Raw genomic sequence first — 22913 nt, 5'->3', positions numbered from 1 at the left:
CGTGGTTTCTGAGCATTTGTTATCTAATTTGAAGTTGCTTTACAACATCTAAAAGGGGATTTTGTGTCCTAAGCTGGGTCAATTCAGTAGTTGCTTAACAAAACAGTCCCAATTTAAGGTCTACCTACTAGCTTTTCCCGGAGCTTTCAACTATATCGCTCGCTCCCTATCGCTTGATTTTCCAGATCTTTCGTGGAGATGGTTCTCTTGACATGCAGCTGTTATGATCTCTGCACTTTCAGGACTTCTCCACCATGTCGGCTTAAAAGCGATGGTTGAAAGACTGTTTAAAAGACTGTTTGTCAAACTACTGTTTCCAAGGTCAACACTAAACGTTTTACGCTTAATTATTTGATGTTTGTTGGATGTCAACACACAGAAGTTTGCTAATTTGACTTAAAAATAAATTAAAAATTGCCTCATTTATTTGTCCATCTAAATTTTGACAATACTTGTTCTTCCACAGGTTGAAAGTAGTTGTTTTAGATGTTTTTAACCCCTTAAGAAGTCCATATAAATGTAAACTGAGGCTTTAATCCACAGCTGATCTTTGAATAAGGAGGTCAAACCATCACTGTAGTCACAATGAAGACTGTTAAAAGATCAAAATGTTGTGTTCGCAGATGGGTTCGGGCATCCAGCAGGTGGCACAACATGTGCACAGACTAATTCTAGTGTCATTATAGCATCATGGCTCCAGGTCAGGGTCACTCTCCACATTTTATCTGCTGTATGAAGAGCTTTTACAACAATATGGTGAATGTTGAGATTTTGTGACACTTGACTCAGTTGTTTGTTTTCTCCTCATAGCACAGTCAGTGCGAGATATGCTGTGTTGTAGTCTGTTGTGGAGAAAATGTTATGTATTTCCAAAAACACTGTATTGCCAGATTTTCCTTTTTTTGTGCCAGTCTGTACCAGTTATTTGGTATAAATAAATTTGTTAAACAAAACTTTCTGTACTATCTAATGTATTATTAATGTAATATCTAATATAATATCTAAAATATTTAAATCTGTAGTCTGTCCAAGTATTATATTTGCTGCTCCTGTCTTTCTTCGGCTACTGCTGTGATCCAGCTTTCTTGCAGGGATTGCAAAGTTTAATCATTTCTAATCCTAATCCATTGCTGCAGTTTTCCTCCTCAGTGTACAGCTACAAGGTCGAGGCCTTGGTTAAAGCTGCTGAGCAAGAGTGATGTGTTAGAGGGGAAAGTATTTTTGCCTTTAGTATTTGATAGCGGACAGTAGAGAGGGGAGAGAGAGGAGGGACAACATGCAACAAAGGTCACCGGGCCAGACTCAAACCAGTTATTACTATTACTTGACAAAAGGGAAGTATGAAGTATTTTTTACTAAGATATTGTACTGTAAGTATACAGAAGGAGAAGGTGGAGAAATTAAATGCCCCCTTAAACAAGCCAAAAAAAAAAGAACCATTATATTAAACTTATATCAAAACAACACTTTTTTTTAAATATCGGCTATCACAGTTTTCTTGAGAGGAAAAGAAAAACATTAGCAAAATTAGAAAATGTCGTTCTGGCCGGCTGGCAAAAAAAAAAAAGAGCCAGCCGGTTATGTTTTGAACCGACATAACATCTTGGATCAGAAGACGTCTGTGGCTTAAACTCATTCTTATTTATTCTCTGGAGAAAACTGTCAAATTGAAACATAGTTCGACTCTGGGGCTCATGTCCTTCTCAACTTGAGTCTCCAAGACAAAGTTGAAAACAGAGGGGGGATGTTACTCAAGGCCTGGAACAGCTAAAACTGATATATTAGGGCTCTTATAGTTGCCTTTTTACACATATTGTCTCCTTAAAACTTTATTGGTTTTCCGTCTGACTCTGACACACTGTATGTGTTTGAATGGGGTCAGAGATCTGGGAATAGACTGGCTTTCAATGTGGGGCTCCGGCTCCACACAATCAGGGCCTTAGCCAGGATTTTGGAAATCTTGGGTCATGAGTCTAACTTCCCCCACCCACCCTACTAAATGTTTGACTACAAACCAAGAAAACATATTTATTCATTTATCTGTTCAGTTGTTTTCTGTAAATTTCATGATGGTCTATATGATTATGATGATATTAGGCACAGTAATGGTTGGCGCTAAATGCTAACGTCAGTATGCTAACATGCTCACAGTGGCTATGCTAATATGCTGATGTTCAGCAGGTATAATGTTTGCCATGTTCACCATTCAGTGTGTTAGCATGCTAACCTTTGTTAATTAGCGCTAAACTGAAAGTACAGCTGAGGCTGATGGGAAGGTCATTAGTTTTGCAGGTATTTCGCGATAAATCGTTCAGTAGCTGTCAAGCGCTAGCATGGCTAAAAATGCAAGATATCGGTTTAATTTCTTGAGAAATAATGAAGGTATCAATGACGAATATAAAATAATCAAGTAAAAAACGTTCAAAGGAGAAAAATATCCAGTCAGAAAAAGGGAATATACAGTATGTAATGTTAAACTTTGATACATGGTGTTTAGAGTTCAAAGTTTACTGATGTTAAACAGAAACAAAAATACATGACCTGGGTTATATACATCTGAAAAAGCAAACGGACAGGAATAAACACAGAGAGGGGCTCCGCGTCGGCCTGAAAATATTGACTTCTGACACTGATCATATGAGCGAATACACACACACATACACACACAGACACACACACACATTTGTCACCATCAAATTCTCCTGTTGTATTAAAATAATCATCCTGATCAATATCTCATCTGCCTAATCAAACAAAGCTCAACCAAAATAAAAAGTCTTCAGTTGATAAATAAAAACAAAGATTCAAATGTAAAACATATGACCCAGTTTGCAGCAGAACATAAATCTACCAGTGCCAGTTCAATGAACAACATTTCTCAAGATTCATGTGAAACATTTGCATGCGGTGAGCAGCTTTTATGTACACATCTTGTTTTTTTTATTGTCAATTATTTTATTTATTCGCTCAGTCTCAGTCATCCATCGAGCTTGCACAGTAAATTATCAATAAGTGAAACCAGATGTGTTTGAAGTCTGGTTCCAAAGCACTTGATGCTTGATGATAACTGGATTATACCTGTAAAATGTCATTTTCGCTTTTTATTGGCCGTGCTAGTGATGTAGCCTTTGGCTTTGGTCCAGACTAAGTTTGGCAGAAACAGTTAGAGGTTTGACCTGAATGGGAGAGCGTGTATTTTTACCTTTTTGCAGTTTTTGATTTGCCTCGGTTTACTCTGCGCCAGTAAAAGTGTCTACAATAATGTAGTTTTAAGCATCTTTTAAGGGTATTTTAATTTCAAAACCACAGTAACCCAATAAAATATTTACAAGTAAACAACAAGACATTTGTTTCTAATACACACATTTCTGATTTTCTGGCTCCTTGTCTGGATACGTCAAACATACTTCTGCACAGCCACCTTTCTAAACCTTCACGTCCATTAACCTGAAGAGGAACAGGTGTGCCAGCTGGCAAGGTGGGAATGCACCTGAGTCCTCTCCCTGTCCTCATGCCACCTTCACGTCACATGGGAAAGATTCCCATGTTAACAACTTGCGAGCGTTACCGCCGTTTTTTTTTGACAGCAGAGTTGGTCGTGTGAAGGTTAAACAGCACAACACTATATCCATTAAATTTGGGTTTAATTAGCGGTTGAACGGCGGTGTGAGGCGTCTCTGTTTGCTTGATTGTCAGGCACTTCTGTAGTGTGCAGCACCAGTGGCTTGTTTCATGAAAATCTGTCTCCATGAAACAGCATCTTAATTAATTAATAACTTCAAATCAATGGAATACCATTACTGTAAAGGAGAGGTTGTTTTAATAGGGTGGGGTTTCTTTTGTCACAATTAAATGTGTCATCGCAGGAAAAGCACAGGTGTAATTGATAACATTATTGATTAGGTGAGCCAATCTCACTAATAGGGCTTACCGGGACAACCAAATAGAACAGCGCCATTATTAATGTTATTATTTACACCTTTTCCTGCTATGACAGGTCAAAATGTCTGGCTGTTAAAAAGGTCGGTTTTGGGGATTTTATGCTCATTCTTCCAGTGCAGGATTAGATTTTAGGTTAAGTGTCCATTTCAAGGAAACTGTTACTGCTGAAGTAAAACGCCAATGAGATGCAGCTCTAGCAGAGACCCGTTGCGAACCCAAGGAAAGACGATAAAAGAGAACAAAAATAAAAGCAGAGTTCCCAAAACAGACATGAAAGCAGACGAAAGGTTGAGCTACTTCATAATGGAATTTAGCCGATGTACAGTACACAGTACAAAATAAACAAATAAAACTGATAAATTGAGTCCTGTCTCTGTCACTCCCCAAAATATCATCCTCACCAAACATTTATTAAAAGAAAAACACTTTCACACACAGTGAAATGTGGTAGCGAGTTGGCTAACATAGCTTGTACGAAGAACACTGCGTGCAAGGCAAGAGTGCCAGATGACTCCTGCCCTGACAACGTTTGATGGATAGCGATGTGGAGGAAGTGGCCAAGTTTGACATCAGGCCACAGGAGCACAAACTTTTCACAATATGATGCGATGGAACAGTTAACACTTTTAAAAACAACCCTGATATGACACCAGGCGGTGGTATTTAATGTGTTAGCCTGTCTAAATAAAGGCTTTAATTACTCAAAGTTACCCCAGTGCACGTGCTTCGGTGGTTTATGCCTGATACTGTACACTACATGGCCAAAAGTATGTGGACACCCCAACAATACAGCTATAATCCGCTGCAGCCTCCACTCTTCTGGTTTCAGGCTTTCTACAAGATTTAGGAGCCCGGCTGCAGGGATTTGCTCCCATTCAGCAGCATTAGTGAGGTCGGCCACTGATGTTGGGCGATAAGGCCGGGCTTCTGATTTGTCCCAAAAGTGTTGGATGGGGCTGAGGTCGGGGCTCTGTGAAGGTTCTTCTAAAGACAGACAAGAAAGCCAAAATGTGTTGACAATGATAACTTCTTTTTTTTCAAACTTTTTCAAATTCTCTCTTTCTACCATATCTGCGCATGGCAACTATAGTAAAAGACTGTGGCTGTGGCAAATAAACTCGTCGTTAAGGTATGGTTAGGGTTAGGGTTAATGTTAATAAAAAGGCAAACATCAATTGCAGATCTGTGACGGGACATGGACTCCAGTCTCCTTCATGAAAGTCAGACATGCTACATGCCCGTCCACCACCTCAACTTGTAGAAATCTCCAGTATGCATGTAATATCTAGGAAGGGGCTGGTTCTTCCACACCAAACTGAGAAAACTATTTCCTTATGGACCTGGCTTTGGGCACAGGGTTATTGCCCTGAACTATTGCCACAAAGTTGGAAGCACACTACTGTCTAAAATAGCATTGTATGCTGTAGAATTAAGATTTCGCTTCAGTGAAACTAAGTGGACCTAAGCAGGAAAAACCAGACCAAAAGTACAAAAAAGTATGTTTCCAGATACTTGTGGCCAGCTTTTGAACAAGTGGTCATTTCTCTCAAAATCCTCGTTTCATCTTGCTTTCTCTTGTCCTCTCATCTTGTTTGGCCTCACATTATCTCCCCTTCCTGTTTTTTTGTCCCAATTTAAAGTGAGTTAATAGATATGAAATAAGTGAGCTGAAATGTTCAATTATTTATACTTTTTGATTTAATTTTGGCTCAAGGCTGACAGGAAATCTCTGACGTGTGTCGACTCATCGCAAGTGTTTGTCTGTGCACAGATACTCACATGTGCGTACACTAAACACACACACACGCAGAGAAAACACACATGCAAATGCACATTTCTGATGACTCTGCACATTCTCATATGAAGTGGAAAAATCCTTCAGGGGACATTATTCTTCTCGGATCCACATGAATTCCAGCCCTCTCTCACACACTCAGGCACACTTGGCTCATCTCTTTCATTGTGAAAGACTCAACATCTGAACGCCAACAGCTGTTTGACTTTTGAACACTGACAGCAGACTCAGTTAGCGCATGAAAAATGCAAAAGTGTTAAAGCAGATGAGTCAGAGCGCATGAGTCACGAGTGTCGTCCAGGTTCTGCAGTGTAAGCGATGCAGATGTGTTAAATTAGTCGCAGGAGTTTCGTTTCTCTTCTATTCTTCACTCTTCATTTATGCAAGTCTTGTTTCCAGGCAGCGTTTGCGCTAAAGTTCCCAACTCCTGCTTTTCCAGAAAACAGTGCAGGGACGGTTTATGTGCTCTTTGAAGGGGATTAAGAAAAGCAAGAAGGGGGGGAAAATATGACCAACAGAGGTGTATATGGCATTAAAAGTTCAAGCCCAGGAGTTGTGGGTAAATTTGAGTCATAAAAAAACAGGTATTATTCCTTGAAATAGTTTAATCACTAAATATATAACTTCTATCCTGTGGTGGGGTCATATTGACAGCAGCGCAACATTCAGAAGTCAATAAATTCATTCAGATTAAAGTACAGTTACACAGCTCCCTGCCTCTGCAGTAGTCCAACAGTGTTACCTTTCTTCTGGGTTTTTGTTTTGGCTTGTTTTATTCCTGATTGTTTTAGGTTGAGAATTATTGTGTTTTTTTTTTTTTTTTACTTTTTTGAGAGAAAAAATGTGGCTCATTTCCTTAACTGTACTTGTAATATTCTTCTTCTCTTTAGGGTAACAGATTGGCGATTAGCAGATAGATGGTGGTAACGTCTGACTTATTTTGAGTATGTTGTAATCACTGTAAATTTCTGGGATTATCTTCTGTCCTTAGTTAAAATAATACACCAAACCAGACTGATAATAATGCTGACATGCCATTCCCTTTTCACTTTTTGAACTCACTTTCACTTCACTCATTCGTTCACATCCCGGAAGCAGGCTAACGTCAAAATAGCAACTGAAAATAAAGTCAACTTCATTTATGACATAACAATCCCAGCTCAAGGTCCACTCCCTGGCTCTTTCCAGAGCTGTAAAACTGTGTCTCTTGGTCCTCCTCATCGGACAGGCTTTGCTAAGTTGACATACGAGCTCAGTAGCTGTTGCGATTTCATCCATAGTACTTTTAGGACCTCACGCAAGTGTTGCTGTGACGTTAAGCAAGATCATTCTTAATCCTCAGAATAATAGTTTGACAAAACAATCCTGACTAAAGATCCTCTTTGTACCTTTTTCCTGAGCTTTCAACTGTATCACACAACCCTCATCGGGTCAAGAATTAACTTAACTTTATGCTAACTGAACTTTTGCTTGCACTTCATGCCGACACGGATGAGACGTCCTAAAAGTGCATGTCAACAGAGTCATCTCCATGACAACTAAACAAACTATCTGCTGATGAAGACCATGTGATGTGGTTAAAAAGCCCTGGAAAGACTAGTAAGTGGACCTTGAGTTGGGATTGTTTTCTCAAACTACTCTTTCCAAAGTCAAGAATGAACTTTTTAACTTAATAGAACTTAATGGCATGAAAATCTAATGGTCATTAGAGACAGAAGCCATACAGTTGGGAATCAAATAAATACTGTAAATGTAAATACTCTAAATACTCACCAGAGCAACAAATGTGTATTATCCGCAGCTGAAAACAGTCCCCAATAAATGCACTATTTCCATCTGTTTGAGTAATGTTTGCTAACAACTACAATGCCCCTTTGTTTTAGGAAATCACTGAGCAGTTTTTAAAAATGAAACTACATATTTGTGACCTGTTTAAAGATTTACTTACTCAGCAGAGACCAATGGGCTTGGGGGCTGAGAGCCAGAGACATGGTGGGGAAGTCAGAAAGTATACTGAGAGATTAACGCACTGTTGGTTTCGGTCCTTTAACGAGATTTGTTGACAATAAGAAAAACTATAGAATAATGCCAGCCTTATACAACATTGGCTATATCTCAGCATGCGAACCAGCACGAGTCTGTTAGTTGTGCAGGACTAAAACTTTTGGTGAGGCAGCTTTTAGCTTTCATGCCCCGAGCTGCTGGAACAGCCTGCTGGAGGATCTGAGAGCAGCTGGAAGTGTTGACATTTTTAAACAAAAACTGAAAACCTTCCTCTTCAGTCAGGCTTTTGATTAAGACTGGTTTGTTGACAATTGATTTACTTTATTTTATTATTATGTCATTTTATTGTATTTATGATTGATTTTATTTGGGGTTTTTTACTGTCTTTTTAAATATTTTATCCAATTTTTAGTCAAGTTTTTAACTAACTATTTTATTATTATTATCATAGCTTTAATTTTTTTTTAAAATCTCATTGTCATCATTTTTATTCTTTTAATCTATTTTAATTCACTCTATTACGGTCTACACTGCTGTCTTATTATCATGTTGTCAGTCAGAACATAACCTGTATGAAAAGTGCTATACAAATAAAGTTTGATTGATTGATTGATATCTCTGCTGCCACACAGGTATTTCTTTCAAATAATAATAATAATAAATAATAATAAAACTTTATTTATAGAGCACTTATCAAAACAAAGTACAACGTGCTTCACAACAAGAGAAATAAAATACCACAGTGAATGACGAAATATTAAGAAATAAAATACACAAAAGCAATAAAATAAACAATAAAATAAACAGCCAGTTCAGGTAAAATCAGGATATGCTTTCAGATAAAAATGTGTTTTGAGAAGAGACTTCAAAATGATTTATTCACCTTCGGTTCTCACGTCCATCATTGTCCAAACTTTGCTTTCATGCAGCAAGGACGTAGTAAAATGTAGGACTCTTGCAGTGCTGATACTTACTAAACCAGTTTTGTGCTTTAACGTAAATTATTCGACATCCAAAATTCAAAATGAGTCACAGATGCATGTAATTCTTTTTTTCAATGCTTTTATTCCACTTTTTCTCCAGCCTTCTACATGTAAGTAATATAGTACATACAGTAGACAGTACACAGTACAAAGATAATTTGAGTTTAAAAGTGCAATCCTACTCAAACATTTCTCAAACACGCTGAGAGTACAAAATATCAGCAACCACCTGCTCTGTGCATGAAGTAAACTATGCAGGCGAGTCGAAGCGAAATCCGTGATCGCTTATCAATTTTAGGAGATGGATGTGCAAAAACAATAAGGCTGTGCAGCTCATAATTATGAATCTGTTCCTAATATTTGTACACTCAGCCAAGACATTTGTTAAATTTGTTAGTGGTTACAAATTTAAGATTGAGCAAGTAGATATCTAAAAGTTGTCACTGGAAAATTTAAAAACAAATATATATATTAAAATAAAATGATGTAAATGAGTACATTTTTGACATTTTAAACAAATGATAAAATAAATAAAATATCAAAGAATCACTGCATTACACCAAATCAATATGCATGCATTACATACAGTGAATAATGTTGTATTCTAAATGTTTGCAGTTCAATAATTCTGAACTTGGCAGACGTAATAAACTTGGAACTGGAAATTTTGACGAGACGCTCTGCCTACTTTAAATAAAGCTAAAATAAAAAAACACAAAGATGTTGAAATGTTGAGGGTGCTCGAGCATTGCATCAATAGTTTGTAACCTCTGCTCCTTCTCTTTGTTTCGTCTTATCTGTTCTCCTTCCTTTTTGCTCCCTCTTGATTTTTCCACAGGACTATTTTCTTTTATGCCCTTTTTCCTACTTTTCTTCATCTGTCTTTTTCCTCTCTTGAACACGTTTTGCCTCTGACAGTCGGCTGTGATCCCCTAATCTTACAGTTTCAATTATGTTTCGGTGCTTTATTTTAGCTTTTGGCCAAAGCATGTCTGTTGGGGGTTGGGTTGGATTAATACAGGTGATTCAACAATTACTGAAATTATTTGACTGAAAGTCAAACACAATGTGTGCTGTTACATTCCCAAACTGCAAGTGGCGTTCAAAGGCTAAAAGTCTGTTACAACGTCATTTACTTTTTCAGACTACTGGTCTATTGTGAAAATGTGTCCTTTTAGTATTGTTGATGTTCTCGCTGGTTACCAAACAGATGATATATGTCATACTTTAGGTAATCAACTGTTAAATATGTGTAATTTTTTTAAAATTTCCTGGGTTTAAGATAAGAAATGTTGCTATATTGGATGCCAGAATTAATAACAAATCAGGACAAATGCTGTGACGGCAGCAAACTAAACCAAATAATTCCTCTTGGGGAAAAAGGGAAGCACATGTGTTTCCACATAGCACGTTATCAGGGGAATAATTAGACTTTCTAAGGACACATTCAAGTGATAACTTATCAAACACAACACAAGACAGTGATGATGAAATCTGGAAAATAGTCGAGGTCAGGAGCTTTTAAAAGACTCACAGTCTTCCTCCATCCATCCTTCCTTCCTCCTCCATCCCTCATTATCTGTTACAAAAGGAATACGACAGATAAAGAGTCTCATTGCCACAAAAATATTTGTCATGCCTTCATGAAGCCACGAGTTCAGCCATGAGGATGTAAAAAATATTTTTCTATGTCTGGAGACGGCTTTGGGCCCAAAAGTTGCACAGCTATATTTGGAAAACATTATTTCAGTGTTTGGTCTAAGACGTCAAGATATCAGTGAAACAATGTTCTGTCGCCAATGCAACCTTGTTATCAAGCTAGGCAGAAATCAGACTTAATTATATCATTTGTGGAGGTAAGGCCACGGTAACTGGCAGGACAGAGCCTCTGAGATTAAAAAACTGTTTCTTTTGTCTCAATTTTGTCAAGTCTCAGCTTTCAGATCAGTGCGGAAAGATTTTGGTCCATAGCAGTAGGAAACAAGTATTTTTAGTTGTTTTCACCCTTGTTGAAAACCAGGAGATGGTTTCAGATGATCACATCATATCTTAACATGAAAAACATCAAGTATAAAAGGCTAAATGACTCCCTTCTTACATTTTTGCACTTTACCCCACTGCCTCACCCACCTCCTGCTGTCTTAATTTAAGTGATAATTCTCATTTCTGCCTGAAATATATCAAGTGGAGAACTGATTCCCCCCCAGACATGCCTATTTTGTTGGATATAACTACCTGCTGTGTAAAATCATATAAACATTTAGATATCATTAGAAATGTATTGGTACATATAAATACAAAACTGAATTTAAAAAAAGGCCTGGATAAATGCATATCCCCTCATAAGGATTATGGCTGTACACTCATGTAAACACGCTGGTTGTGTCCCGGGACGTCTAGTAGTTCACGGTCTCTGAGGGGGCACGATGGCTGGTGGAGCAGTGTCCCGCCCTGAAGAGATGACGACAAAAGAAGAAAGACATCAGTGAGTTCATTATTCTCGCTAAGTTCATTACTGAGGTGGAACCCTCTCCAAGGTTAAAGACTAGTTGGGTTTTTACTGGGCCGTAATTTCATAATAATTTCCAATGAAGTTTCCCCCAAAAATGTGCAATTTGGTACTGGGTCATTAGTACAATCTATTACTTGCAATGCACTACAGTGCAAAATGTGAAATTTGTATTGGCATTAGCATTGCACAACATTAGATAGAAAGTGAAAGAAACCCAAAGTTTCATGTGAATCATTGTAATACCTCCTAACTTTTGCCCATCGTAAAAATTTGGATTTAGCAAGTTTCTGATTAGCTTACTTAAAGCCTATGAACTTCCACTTTCTGTATCCGTTTTGCTATGTGTGTTTCTGTATCGTATCTCCATTTTCTGCATTTTCACTTTTCGAGTGAAGTTAAGTTAAGTTAAGCTAGTATGCTGACCTGCAAAAGAAACTCAATGTATTGTGGGCTACATTTAGCTTGGTGAACAGTGTCACTTTTTAAAAGAGCACTTGCTTCTAGTCCTTTAGTCCTTACGGAAAACATTTTTGCCTCAACGAGGCACTAGTTAACCTGACTAGGACTCAAACTGCAATGATTAGTTGTGATGCAGCTGTGATTTTAGAAATGACGGACCTCCAAATGCTGGCCTATCAGAATTCATCATACAAAAAAACATCATAATTATATTGAAAAACATTAGCTTCCTACACCAATAATTTTACCTCCACTTGAGTACAAGTCCCTTAAATTATAACTACTATTACTTGAGTAGATTATTTTGTACTATTTCCTTACCTGCAGAGTCCTGTGGAGCATTCATAGTTGTTCTGGCAGTAAGCTCCAAATGGTTTACTGTTCATGATCCTCCACAGTGGGGTCATCCGAGCTATCCTCCTCAGTGCGTGGACCCGGCTTGAATCTGCCTTCTGGTCAGAGCTGGACTGGACCTGTGGGAACAACGGACCTGCACACGCCTGGAAAGGTACAGAAATGTTCATTAGAAAAGAACCAACGAGGAAAATCAGGCATTATTTGGCACTGATTTATCACAGTATTTCTCACTTAGTTAAGTCTAGTAGTCCCAGTCGGACACAAGTGTATGCTGAATCAAAGTGGTGGGATAATACTAAGTGACAGCTGATTTGCAGGAAAATTAAGCAATTCATTTAAAAAAATATTGGGTTTTAACAGTGTACTGACTAAATTTAGATGCACTAAATGTAAGTCAAAGATCCCACTTCAGTATAAAACATGCAACAAAGCAGTACAAATCAATACCAAAACTTTGACAGTGCATCTGACATTATTCATCAGCTAGGAAGTTATTCTGTCAAACTACTAGTTGCAAAGGTCAAGAGGGAATTTTTACACTCAAAAATCTGTAAGCAAACTATAAATGTACTTTAATAGAGCATTTATGCCTTTATATTTATACATTGCAACAGTACATTTGTAGTACTAGTACTTCCTCAAATTTTTTGTCTAAATGTCTAATGTCTAAAACATGAAACATGATAAAACTACTTAATATGCATTTTCTCAGTTGTGTCTAGGCTTTAAAATACCCTTTCAGCTCTGTTCCTCCTTATACATTCATCTGGATTGATCTAATCAATATTTTTACAGTGTAGAGCATATGTTTCTAATATTTCAAACACTCAAGAGAGAAGAAATGCCCCTTTTAACATAAATAAATAAACACCAGACACATTTATCCGGATTTCATGACCACAACTCACCTGCTGAGCCAGAATTAGCAGCACAATGCACAGTGCTACTGCTGCTTTCCTTTGGATGAAGAAGCCTTTCTCCTGCATCTTTACGCTCTATCGCACAGACTTCAGTCTTGAGTATATTTGACCAGTGAGGTTCCCTGATCTCCGACACTTTCAGGATGACTCAACCAGCTCAGTCTACTTTTCTGGACAATTTTCAGTCCAAGTAGTGAGTCTGGAGTCGGGTTCAGTCAGGTTTTCATCAGTCGCAGGACTGCTGGAAGTCTCTTCAAGTCAGCCTGAGTCAGCGAACTCTGATGTGGCACCGGCTCTCCTTTATATAGACAGGCCATGATCCCAGGAGAGAGAAAGCAAGAGGGAGGGAGAGAGAGTCACAGTCCATGCTGTGTCGTCCACCCCTTTCTTTATCTCTCTTTTCTGGCCCAAATGTGGCATTATGTGTTTGCAGAAAACCAGTCATTTCCCTAAATAAGGTCATCCAACTCGTTCAATCCAGTCTTTCTTTTTAGTGTGGTCTTCCTCTCACACACTAACACACACTTTCTCTCTCTCTCTCTCTCTCGTCTTCTTCTTCTTTTACATATCAGACATACAGATAACGTGAGCACAGGTGGACCAGACGCCGCACACGTGATCGTAGCAAGGAATGGCCAACAGAGAGACACAGCTGGATAAAAGGGGTTTGAAGAGGCAAAGAGGTCACTGGATATATATATATATGTGTGTGTGTGTGTGTGTGTGTGTGTCAATGCCACAGTGTGTGTGAGTGAACTCACAGTAAGATAAGGTTTTTATCAATCTGCAACATTTTATCTTTGACAGATTGTCCCCGACCTGATGCAATCTTACAGTCCAATATATACAACGTGGACAGACTATATGAATGCAGCAGGTGTGGTTTACATAAGCAGGTATACAGTACATTCGACCCCAGCACGTGACTTATGTGTGTGCTCCATACATTTGAATATCAGGCTGTAGAAATTCTTCTGGACTCATGACAGTTCGGGGAAAATCACATCTCCATATCTGGTGATTTTTAAAGTCAATCTGAACTTTTTTTTGCTGTGAAACGAATAGCTGTATATATCATTGGTGTTTGTTTTGACTTGCGTACATATTTGGTCAAACTTGTAATTTAAATTTTATTCATGTTTCTAAAAGGTTTCTGTCACCTATGTTGGTGTTCTCCATGTTGGTAATTTGATTGGAGTAATATCTGTGCGGGCAGGCGCTAAAAATAGTTACTTTTAACCCCAAATGAAAACATGTCACCCTTTGTATCCGATATTTCCATGTTTTGGCAAACAGGCAAATATTTTATCATTCTGGGCAGAGAGTAGACGTCCGTGGGATCAAAACACCTCTGAAGATGCAACCAGCTATTTTTAATTGAATATATTGAGGTTTGTAAACGTTTCATTTGAATATTTGATATTCCCATAATAGCCAGTATTAGCCCTGTCAATCATCGTAAGGCAGCCTCTGGATCGAAATTAAAGGAAGAGAGAAGGAATGAAGAACAGGCTACAGATTTTGTTAACAATATTTATATTTATTAATCCTAAACTCTCTCTTAAAAGCTTTTTTTTTTTTTTTATTTGCCATGGTGAGCGTTTTAATTTGACTCACCATGAGCCCTTTTAAGTATGCCTATAATCATCTTTGGATACTATTTGGAGATCAACAGCAAATAAACCAATGTGCACATTTGGAAAAATCAGTCAGTATTGTATTCTCTGAAGTGTGTTCTTTCATTTGGTTCATTCTTAGTTTTACAGACCTATCTTTTACAATGGTGGTCTATGGGGAAAATGCTTTTTGGGCCGCAGGGGGGATTATTCATTGCAAGTGGCCACTGGAAAAAAATGGATTCAAGGCTGAGCGGCGGCGCTTTATCCAGGTCTTATTATACATCCATGGAGTGGAGGTTATGTCAGACTTAAGATGGAAATGGAGTGTAACGAGTTGACAATTCTGTGTGATATCAGGCAATCCACCCCACCCCCACCCCCTTTAAATAAAAGTTGACATTTTGGTCTTGTAAACTACAAGACAGCCAGTTATGGGGTTTTTTTTTTATCACACAGAGTTGCAGTAAGTTTATGTTATGTTTATGGAGCCACATGGAGACAGATTAAGTTCCTCTACACTAGTGTATTCTGGTCCTTTCAGAGCAGCAACTGGGGGGCAACTGGGGACCAAGTCCAGTCCTAAGGCCAGGCCTGGGTTTAGGTCAGTGGAAGGAGTTTTCCTTATTTTAACTACAAAGAGTCAATCGGTTTTTCCTAATCATACATGTGATCTACCAAGCTGCACTTGTGTGTGCAAATTTTAGAATTTCATAACTGGCTCCAAAGACATTCAAGAACTTACTGCAGGCTTCTTGCATTAAAAATGCACAACACAGCAGAACCATGCAGTGCACATTTTTTGACATTTTATTTAAAAGTGCTGTTTCACGGATTATCTGTATGATGAACTTCCCAGTAGAGGCCAGCTAGTCAAGAAAGGTTTTAAAAAGTTTATAAATAGTTTTGACATAAAGCAAAGTCATTTTAAACTTCCGGATCTCTGCATTTGAGTTCGATGTGGCTGGATCTCGTCAACTGGGTTAGTAAGACAAAGAACACAACGCCATTTCCAGCTGGACAGTAATGTAATAAATAATACATTTTAAAAAAGGCATTTCAATCAGCTTTGTGGGTCAAAAGGTCATCGATTGTGCATTCCATCCAAATTACTACATTTAGGTTTTCAAGGGCAATTCAGGTCATCCTGGAAGAGAAAAGGATGTTTTTTTTTCCAAAGGGAGAGTCCTGGCCAAGTAAGAAATGTAAGAACGAGAGAGAGAAAGGAAAAGTACAGTTGATTTAATCACAGAGCACAGAGGATCACAGATGGATGTAATGGAAAATTCCTGTGCTGATTCCTGTAAGGTTGTTCATCACTGAAAGGCCTCTGGAGGAGAACAAGCCTGACAGGAACCCCGCATTACAGAAACTCAGAACATCTGCATGATATATCATCACCAAGCATGACTCATCAGATTGTGCCAGACTGAGCAGCTGCAGAGTGGAACTGCAGGGACAGAGAAGCTTCATGAAGAAGAAGAAGAGCTAAGACAAGAAATTAAATCAGTTTTTCCATGCTTGTTGCATGGGTGTCATGCTGTGCTAACGCAGGACAGATGCTAAGTGTTAGACTTCTGCATCTGGTTTAAATATTTCATGGGACAAACGTGAAAATAAGGTATAGTAGCATGGACTTGTCAATCATATCAATAATAAAAAGTGACATTTTAAAGAGCATTTACCTCATTAGTTACAGAGCTTTTTTTTCAAGTAACAATTTTGACTAATGCCAGGTGAAAGTCAACACGATATCAGCCCCGACCAGACAGTCATAGGGAATGAAAATGAACGTCGGGCACGACAATTGATCATTTTACCCTGTGTAGTGTATCATAGTGGATGACAACCGATGCTGCATCCGGGACACCTCACAACGTCCCGACCATAGGCTGTATATAAAGATGGACGATGCATCTCCACTTCCTATTATTTGAAAAGTTAACACTTAACACTTGAACATACATCAGCGTGATGAGAACTACCTAAAATGACAGAAACCATATTTGGTAAAAAGACGTGTACTTTGAGTTCTTAGTTTGGCTCACGTCCCATCAGCTAACATGGAGGGGGCGGGGTTTATGACCCATACTGCAGCCAGCCTCCAGGGGGCGATCCAGATGTTTTGGCTTCACTTCTGGGGAGCTGTCATGTCGCCCATCTTTATACACAGTCTATGGTTCCGACAAAAAGACGAGCGTGTCTTCCACGTCATGTTATGTGACGTTGACCAGTAGGAGCACAGAGCGCTCTCCCGTGCTCTATTGTAAACATGGCGAAGTGAAAGAGTAATGTTGGTGCTGTGAGGTGGAACTGTGAAACAGAGGAAAGGTCACAGTGGTTTCACAAGACAGTCAGTATCAAACACACGCCATTGTTTGTTTACATTATGGTTCCCGGAAGTCGGGCCCTAGCACCTCCTTCCCGGTGACATCACACAGGTCGTGAAAGACGGCAAGCTATGATTGGTCAGGGACCAACGTGTAGTCTGTCGTGTCTCTCGGCCAAGTCACGGCAAGAATTTATGACTATAATCACCTAATCTGACACAGTGACCATCTTAACGGACAGAAATGTTGTGTAGTCTGAACACGGCATAATGAAAACTGTTGGCACAAAACGTTTTATAATGCTTGTTATCAAAGTCAACTCTGCCCGTCATATAACTCATAGACAATGCCATTGTTATGGCTTTATTTTCCCTTTTCTGCACTGTAGTTCTGATTCATTTTCATCTCTAAAAATCGAAATGATTTAGTGTTTGCAAATGGAAACTAATGCAGGTTAGATGCACGACAAACGGATTTAAAATAGTAACTCAACTACATTTCATAAAACTTCTCCTATTCTTTATCAGTCACTTTGAAGATCTTAAAATGTATAAATTATTTAAATACAGTTTCTTCTCTGACAACCCATAGATCCCATTGAATCTGACCGCACAGTGACAGCTAAATGTTTAACTTTGATCACCTTAAATCATAACTGTGGACCAGTGGACTTTTACCATTGCTGCCATTGAACTCTATTTTCCAGCTCAACCACAGGCTTTCTCTTGACTCTTTATACTTGGCATGATGCGAGGACAACTCCAACTTACATTCAACGAATTCAGATGTTATATTTTAAAATTACATGCCCAATATTTTGATTTCCAGTTGCTATTTTGTGATATTTGTGATTTTAATTGAAATGTTTTGCTCATCGTCCTTTAAGAACAGTGTCCACCTTTACAATATCAATCTGTGTGGTCAAGAATCTTAAAACACACTAACCATTTTGGAGACTTGAGAGAAATGTTGATCGGCTTCTACAGTGACAATAAATTGCCAGAGCTGATGACTTTCGCATGATGTTTATATTGTTTTTAGGCAATTATGTCAAATAATCTTTCTTTAAATTACATTTTGCAACCTAGAGAATTTTTTTTAAGGTAGGTTACAGCTAATTCAAATAAACTGCAGGTTTCCACACATCTTTCTAAGTTAATCTTTGCTGTTGACCTGTTGTTCCTGCAAAGCGTAACAACATGTCTCTTATTTGAGCTTTAATCATGAGAGAAAGCCCATCAGCTGCAAAAATCAGAGAGAAAAGACGGCCTCATCCCTATGTTCCCGGGGTAAGAGACTGTAAAATGATGAAAATGTAGGTATGTAAGAGATTGGTAAGGGCTGTTCAAAGAACGTACGGGGATAGACGTTTCTAATGCAGTTTGAATGGTAAAAATCTGTTCAGCCACTGTGAAGATATCAATGTCAAGAAAACCTGCCTGCAAATTTGAGGGCGTTGGTTTCAAGGAGTGTAACATCAGTTGGCTATAAGCTGGAGGTGGGTGATTTCGACATATTGACATGCACTGAACATTTGACCAAGGGAAAAAACATGGCTGAGAACATAAAACCCTTTGAAAGTTCTCCTTAATGTATCATATTAAGAGGATATTAAGCTGGGGAACATAGGACCCTGGGAGCAAGATAATATACTGTATTTGTGTTGAATAAACAGTAAACCGCTTTTGTGAATTTCTTAATAAATGTGTATCATCTACAAAGCAGCTAGTAACATTTTTGATACATGCTCTTAAATAAAGGTTTCCATTATAATGTTTCCTGTGGGGGAGTTTTTTTTATTGTTGACACAGTCAACCGGAGCGGGAAGGAATTCAATAAGCTGCTAAAGGGCTGTTGATGAATTGAGGGTGAAGGTTCAGCCTTTATGGACTGACCAGTGCCAGTTTCATTTTTAGCACAGTCAGTCCACAGTCCTCTAGTCAGGAAAAAAAAAACCCCGCCTGACCATCCACTGACATTTGAACTTTGAAACTTTGATTGTCCTGAAGTAAGAGGGAATAATTCCCTTGGACAAACGGATCGAAGAAAGGTTGCAGACATTCAGTCCACATGTGGACTGAAAACTGGTCAGATGAGGTCATGTCTGCAACCTTTCTTCGCAGGGTGATGTTCACAGAAATGGGTTACACAGAAAGTTTTATAAGTGTGGACAGGCCTTGAATCAAAGCCAGGGATTCTCTGATAGTGGATGTGGTGACAGTTCATCTGTGGCAGCATTGATCTCTTACCTCTCTTAAAAAGAAGTCATAGAATTTATTGGAAACATACAGTTTTACAATCATTTTTACCAGGAAACAAAGCTTATTTGTGTAGGCTATGATCACAATATCTACTTTCCTAAACAATAATAGGTTATTTAAATTTTTAAAGGGGCCCTGTGGAATTTTCTTGTAAACAAACGAAAGTTGTGTTTGCATTCAGTGTTACTCACTAAAACGCACTGTGTATCCTTGAGGTCTAACAAATGTGTTGAGTGCATTTCCTTTCTCATAAAACATTTGCAAAGCTAATTTTTAAGTATTTTAAATCCAGCATCCATGTTGCTTGCAGTCTTCTTCCTCCCTGCATTTCCTGGCGCATTGCAGCATATCTTGGTGCATTACCGCCACCTGTAGATCAGTGGAATAGCGTGAAACATCTACTGTCTAGTTGGTGATCTTCTGTCGCTGGCGAGCTAACCACCTACCGACCCACGAGCATGCTAGTGCTAGTCAGTCACATGTCAGTTAACAAACTAGGTAGCTCAGTTGCTAACAGAACAATAAGTTTAATCAAGAGATGTATTTATACCATTGACTCCTGTCTCATGACTGTTGGCAAACCATGTGTTTTTTGTGCAGCGGGCTCTGGCAGGGACAGAAGTGATGTCACAGGAATACCTCTTTAATTTTGATACGTTTTGTGAGGTAATTGTCCTAACAAAAAAAAAAAACTGTTATTCTGTGACTCTGCCCATTAAGGGTTTCTTCAGCTAATAAGGTTTCTGCCACCTGAGCAGCTGTGTTTTTTTTTTTAACTCAGTGGTTTCTTTTCCTCAGCTTTTATTTTAACATTTTTGTATTTATAGCTGTATGTGTGCTGCATTAACTCCGTTGACTCAGAAGTTCTGTTGACTGTTCTATGTTTGTGTGATCTGGCAAATTGTCAACCATCGCTGAAATGATCACAGGGTGGTACATGATGCAAACAGGCAGCTCTTGTCTGCACATTCAGACAATATTTAAATTTTAACTTAACAGGTATTTGGCCTTCCTATTCATTTGATAAGATAAGAAGTCATATTGATTGTCCAGGGTGGAAACTGGGCTCACGGCCTTGCGTCACCTCACATGAAAAAAGTGTCCAAGACTTCCAGAGTCCAGACTGAAATATCTCAACAACTATTGGATGGGTAATGATTGATAATGATGACATTTTTTACCAACAGTCATGCTCCCAAGAGGATGAATCCTATAAACTTTGATAATCCCCTGACTTTTCATCTAGGATCACAAACAGGTCAAGTGTATCCAACACTTCAGTTCATGTGCAACAACTCCTCCAAACTATACATCAAATAACGTAGTTTAAACAACCCATATTTCTGATCTCTCGCCTTTATCGGCAGGAACATCCTTCAAAAACTGTTTTTTTTTATTATTCACACTGCATGATCACTGCTACAGTTGAGGTTTAGTTAGATAAAGGCACACAAACTACTTGGTTAGGGTTGAGGACAGACCATGGTTTGGGTTTATGATAATACTTAGTTAAGGTTAGGGAACAACCATGGTCAACTTTAAACAAAACCAGTTTTGACTGTTGGTAGAAAACAGGAAAGAAACAGCAGCCTCCCGGTATAAAGTCGTACTCTTTGAGGATATATGTCACACTACTTCTGCCTTTGGTCCTGACACACAAGAGTTACAAATAGCCGAAGTCTGGACATCACATCTGGGCTAGCCTCTTTTCCACTAGGTTCCCTTCTTCGAGGATTTTCTGCTGTTCTCTTAAATACATTTTTAATAAACTACTTTAATAAATACTAAACTAGGGAGTGCATGTTCCTCACCATAGTAGACATAGATACCTTGTTGTGAGCAGTTTCGTGTAGGAACTATTAGTAGAAAGAAAATAGTTCCTACATGAAACTGCTCAAAACAAATCTGTGGATTGTCTCGAGTAACCGGGTCATGATTTCTGGAAGAGAGATTGCTGTTGAGTTTTTCAAATGTATTTTTTTGGCGCTTTGAGCACCACAAGCCGAGTGCCATATAGTCCCATTATATTCAAAAAATTACAGCTCTACGGCCGATATCTCCAAAACTCGGAAACTCACACCAAAACAATCTAGATGGATAAGTAGCACTACAGATAAGAGGAAAAATATGTATTTTTGATTTTGGGGTGAACTGTCCCTTTAATACATAAGTTAGTATCATGGATCCTGTTAGCTGGTGAAGTAATTTGGCAAGCTAACCAAATAACATATCCACTCAGTTAGCTAGCTAGCAATTAGTCCGCGTTAGCAAGCAAGCTAACGTTAGCCAGCTAAAACCACAGTATCACGATACATTTCACATGCTTTGCAGTAATGTTAGCTTTGACTTTGGACTTTGTGTTTGACTACGTGTTTCAGTGGGTGTCGGTTGTTTGTTAGCGGACTCCATTTCTAAGCCAAATCTTGCAGGGGTTGCACACTGTTGACTATGTGGGGAAACTCTTCGGGAGCGGGCATAAAAGTCACATCTTGGATTTTCCCCTGGTAAACCAACCCAAGTCCTTTACATAGAAATCAGTCCACAGGCTGTTATAGGCGAACGACAAAGTCGGGGGAAGCTTTTTATTCAGTGTAGTTACAACCCATTCACACATTGGCAATAAAAAGCGATTAATACTAATAATGTCAAAAACTACATACAGCACCTTTAACATTATTATGTGTGTGTGAGTGCGTGTGTGTACTTTTACATGTAATATAGTGTGTTTTCTTTTCTGTTGCTGTTTGTTGATGTACTGACAGAGCCTCTCTGGGTGATGGCACTTTAAATAAACTGAAGTTGAATAATAATTTACCTTTATGGCTCTCTGCCTAATGTGATTATTAACAGGTCACTTCTTCCTCGTGTGACACATCCTTGTGTGACGTTTATGGGAATCAGTCTTGCTAGAGTGTGCTTCTGTGTGTGTTATTTCAGAACTTTACAACATCTGTCAGAGGAAATTAGGATGAGAAGGACAAAACCAGAAACACTCAGACACACACGAAATCCCTTGAGGAAATAGACAGGGAGGTCCCGTAAAACTGAGGATTTCCAGTCACTCTATAAACAAATGTTACGGTAACAGATCAGTTCTGCAGCTCCTCGGGCAAAATAAGAATAATAGACATGACTTTGCCTGAATTAAACATTTCTTTCTTACAAATCTCCTCATGAAATACACTTTTACTGCAATGCCAGTGATGTCATTTGTTTTTTTTACCCTTACCACTTTTATATAACCTGATTTTAACTCACCTGTGCCATGTTTTTGTTCAGTATATTTTCATTTTAAAACTTTTTTTTAAGAAAACATCATGCATCTCTATTCATATGTAAATTCTGGTATAAAATGGAGATAGAGTGCCCTTATTTCCCTGTGCTCTCAGACAGATCCCCACCACTAAAATTAGACATCGGCGGTTATCACTTTAGAGGTCAGAACAAATGAAAACAAACCATATTACTGCCCAAAATCGCTACAATAAATACTTCAAGGATTATACTGTTTTTTCATTAATTTATCTAGCTCAAAGTCCAAAAGTCCAGAGGTGTGTTGACTTTTTTATTTTTAAAACTCCCAACTGGAAAGTGAGTTTTCAAAGCCAAAACTTTGCACGTGACAAAGTAATCACTGTCTGAGTCACACTGGCATTTATCAACAACTTTATAAAGATATCATCAAGGTCATATTGCGCCTCAGGGAAGTAAAAAATCTCAGTTGTTTCCCATTA

General features: G+C 38.5%; 1 protein-coding gene across 1 annotated transcript; it reads right to left on the bottom strand.

Moving 5' to 3' along the window:
- Window positions 1-8786: 8786 nt before the first annotated feature.
- Window positions 8787-13285, bottom strand: leap2 (liver-expressed antimicrobial peptide 2). Its single transcript, XM_044184818.1, has 3 exons — window positions 12961-13285; window positions 12017-12195; window positions 8787-11175 (listed from the first exon to the last, which is right to left on the bottom strand). The coding sequence occupies exons 1-3, from the start codon at window positions 13036-13038 to the stop codon at window positions 11121-11123; spliced, it is 312 nt and encodes a 103-aa protein (XP_044040753.1). The 5' UTR covers window positions 13039-13285; the 3' UTR covers window positions 8787-11120.
- Window positions 13286-22913: the final 9628 nt, after the last annotated feature.

This window comes from Siniperca chuatsi, linkage group LG22 (assembly GCF_020085105.1).
Source record: "Siniperca chuatsi isolate FFG_IHB_CAS linkage group LG22, ASM2008510v1, whole genome shotgun sequence".
NCBI classification, from domain to species: Eukaryota; Metazoa; Chordata; class Actinopteri; order Centrarchiformes; family Sinipercidae; genus Siniperca; species Siniperca chuatsi.
This window is presented reverse-complemented; position numbering and strand designations above follow the sequence as displayed.

What these genes read in the sequence shown, in the direction of transcription:
- leap2 (XM_044184818.1), bottom strand. Translation starts at nt 13,038, where the DNA reads ATGCAGGAGAAAGGCTTCTTCATCCAAAGGAAAGCAGCAGTAGCACTG. An exon ending in TGCTAATTCTGGCTCAGCAG is followed by an intron (nt 12,196 to 12,960) that starts GTGAGTTGTGGT and finishes GTACCTTTCCAG; the next exon opens with GCGTGTGCAGGTCCGTTGTT. An exon ending in TGCTCCACAGGACTCTGCAG is followed by an intron (nt 11,176 to 12,016) that starts GTAAGGAAATAG and finishes TCATCTCTTCAG; the next exon opens with GGCGGGACACTGCTCCACCA.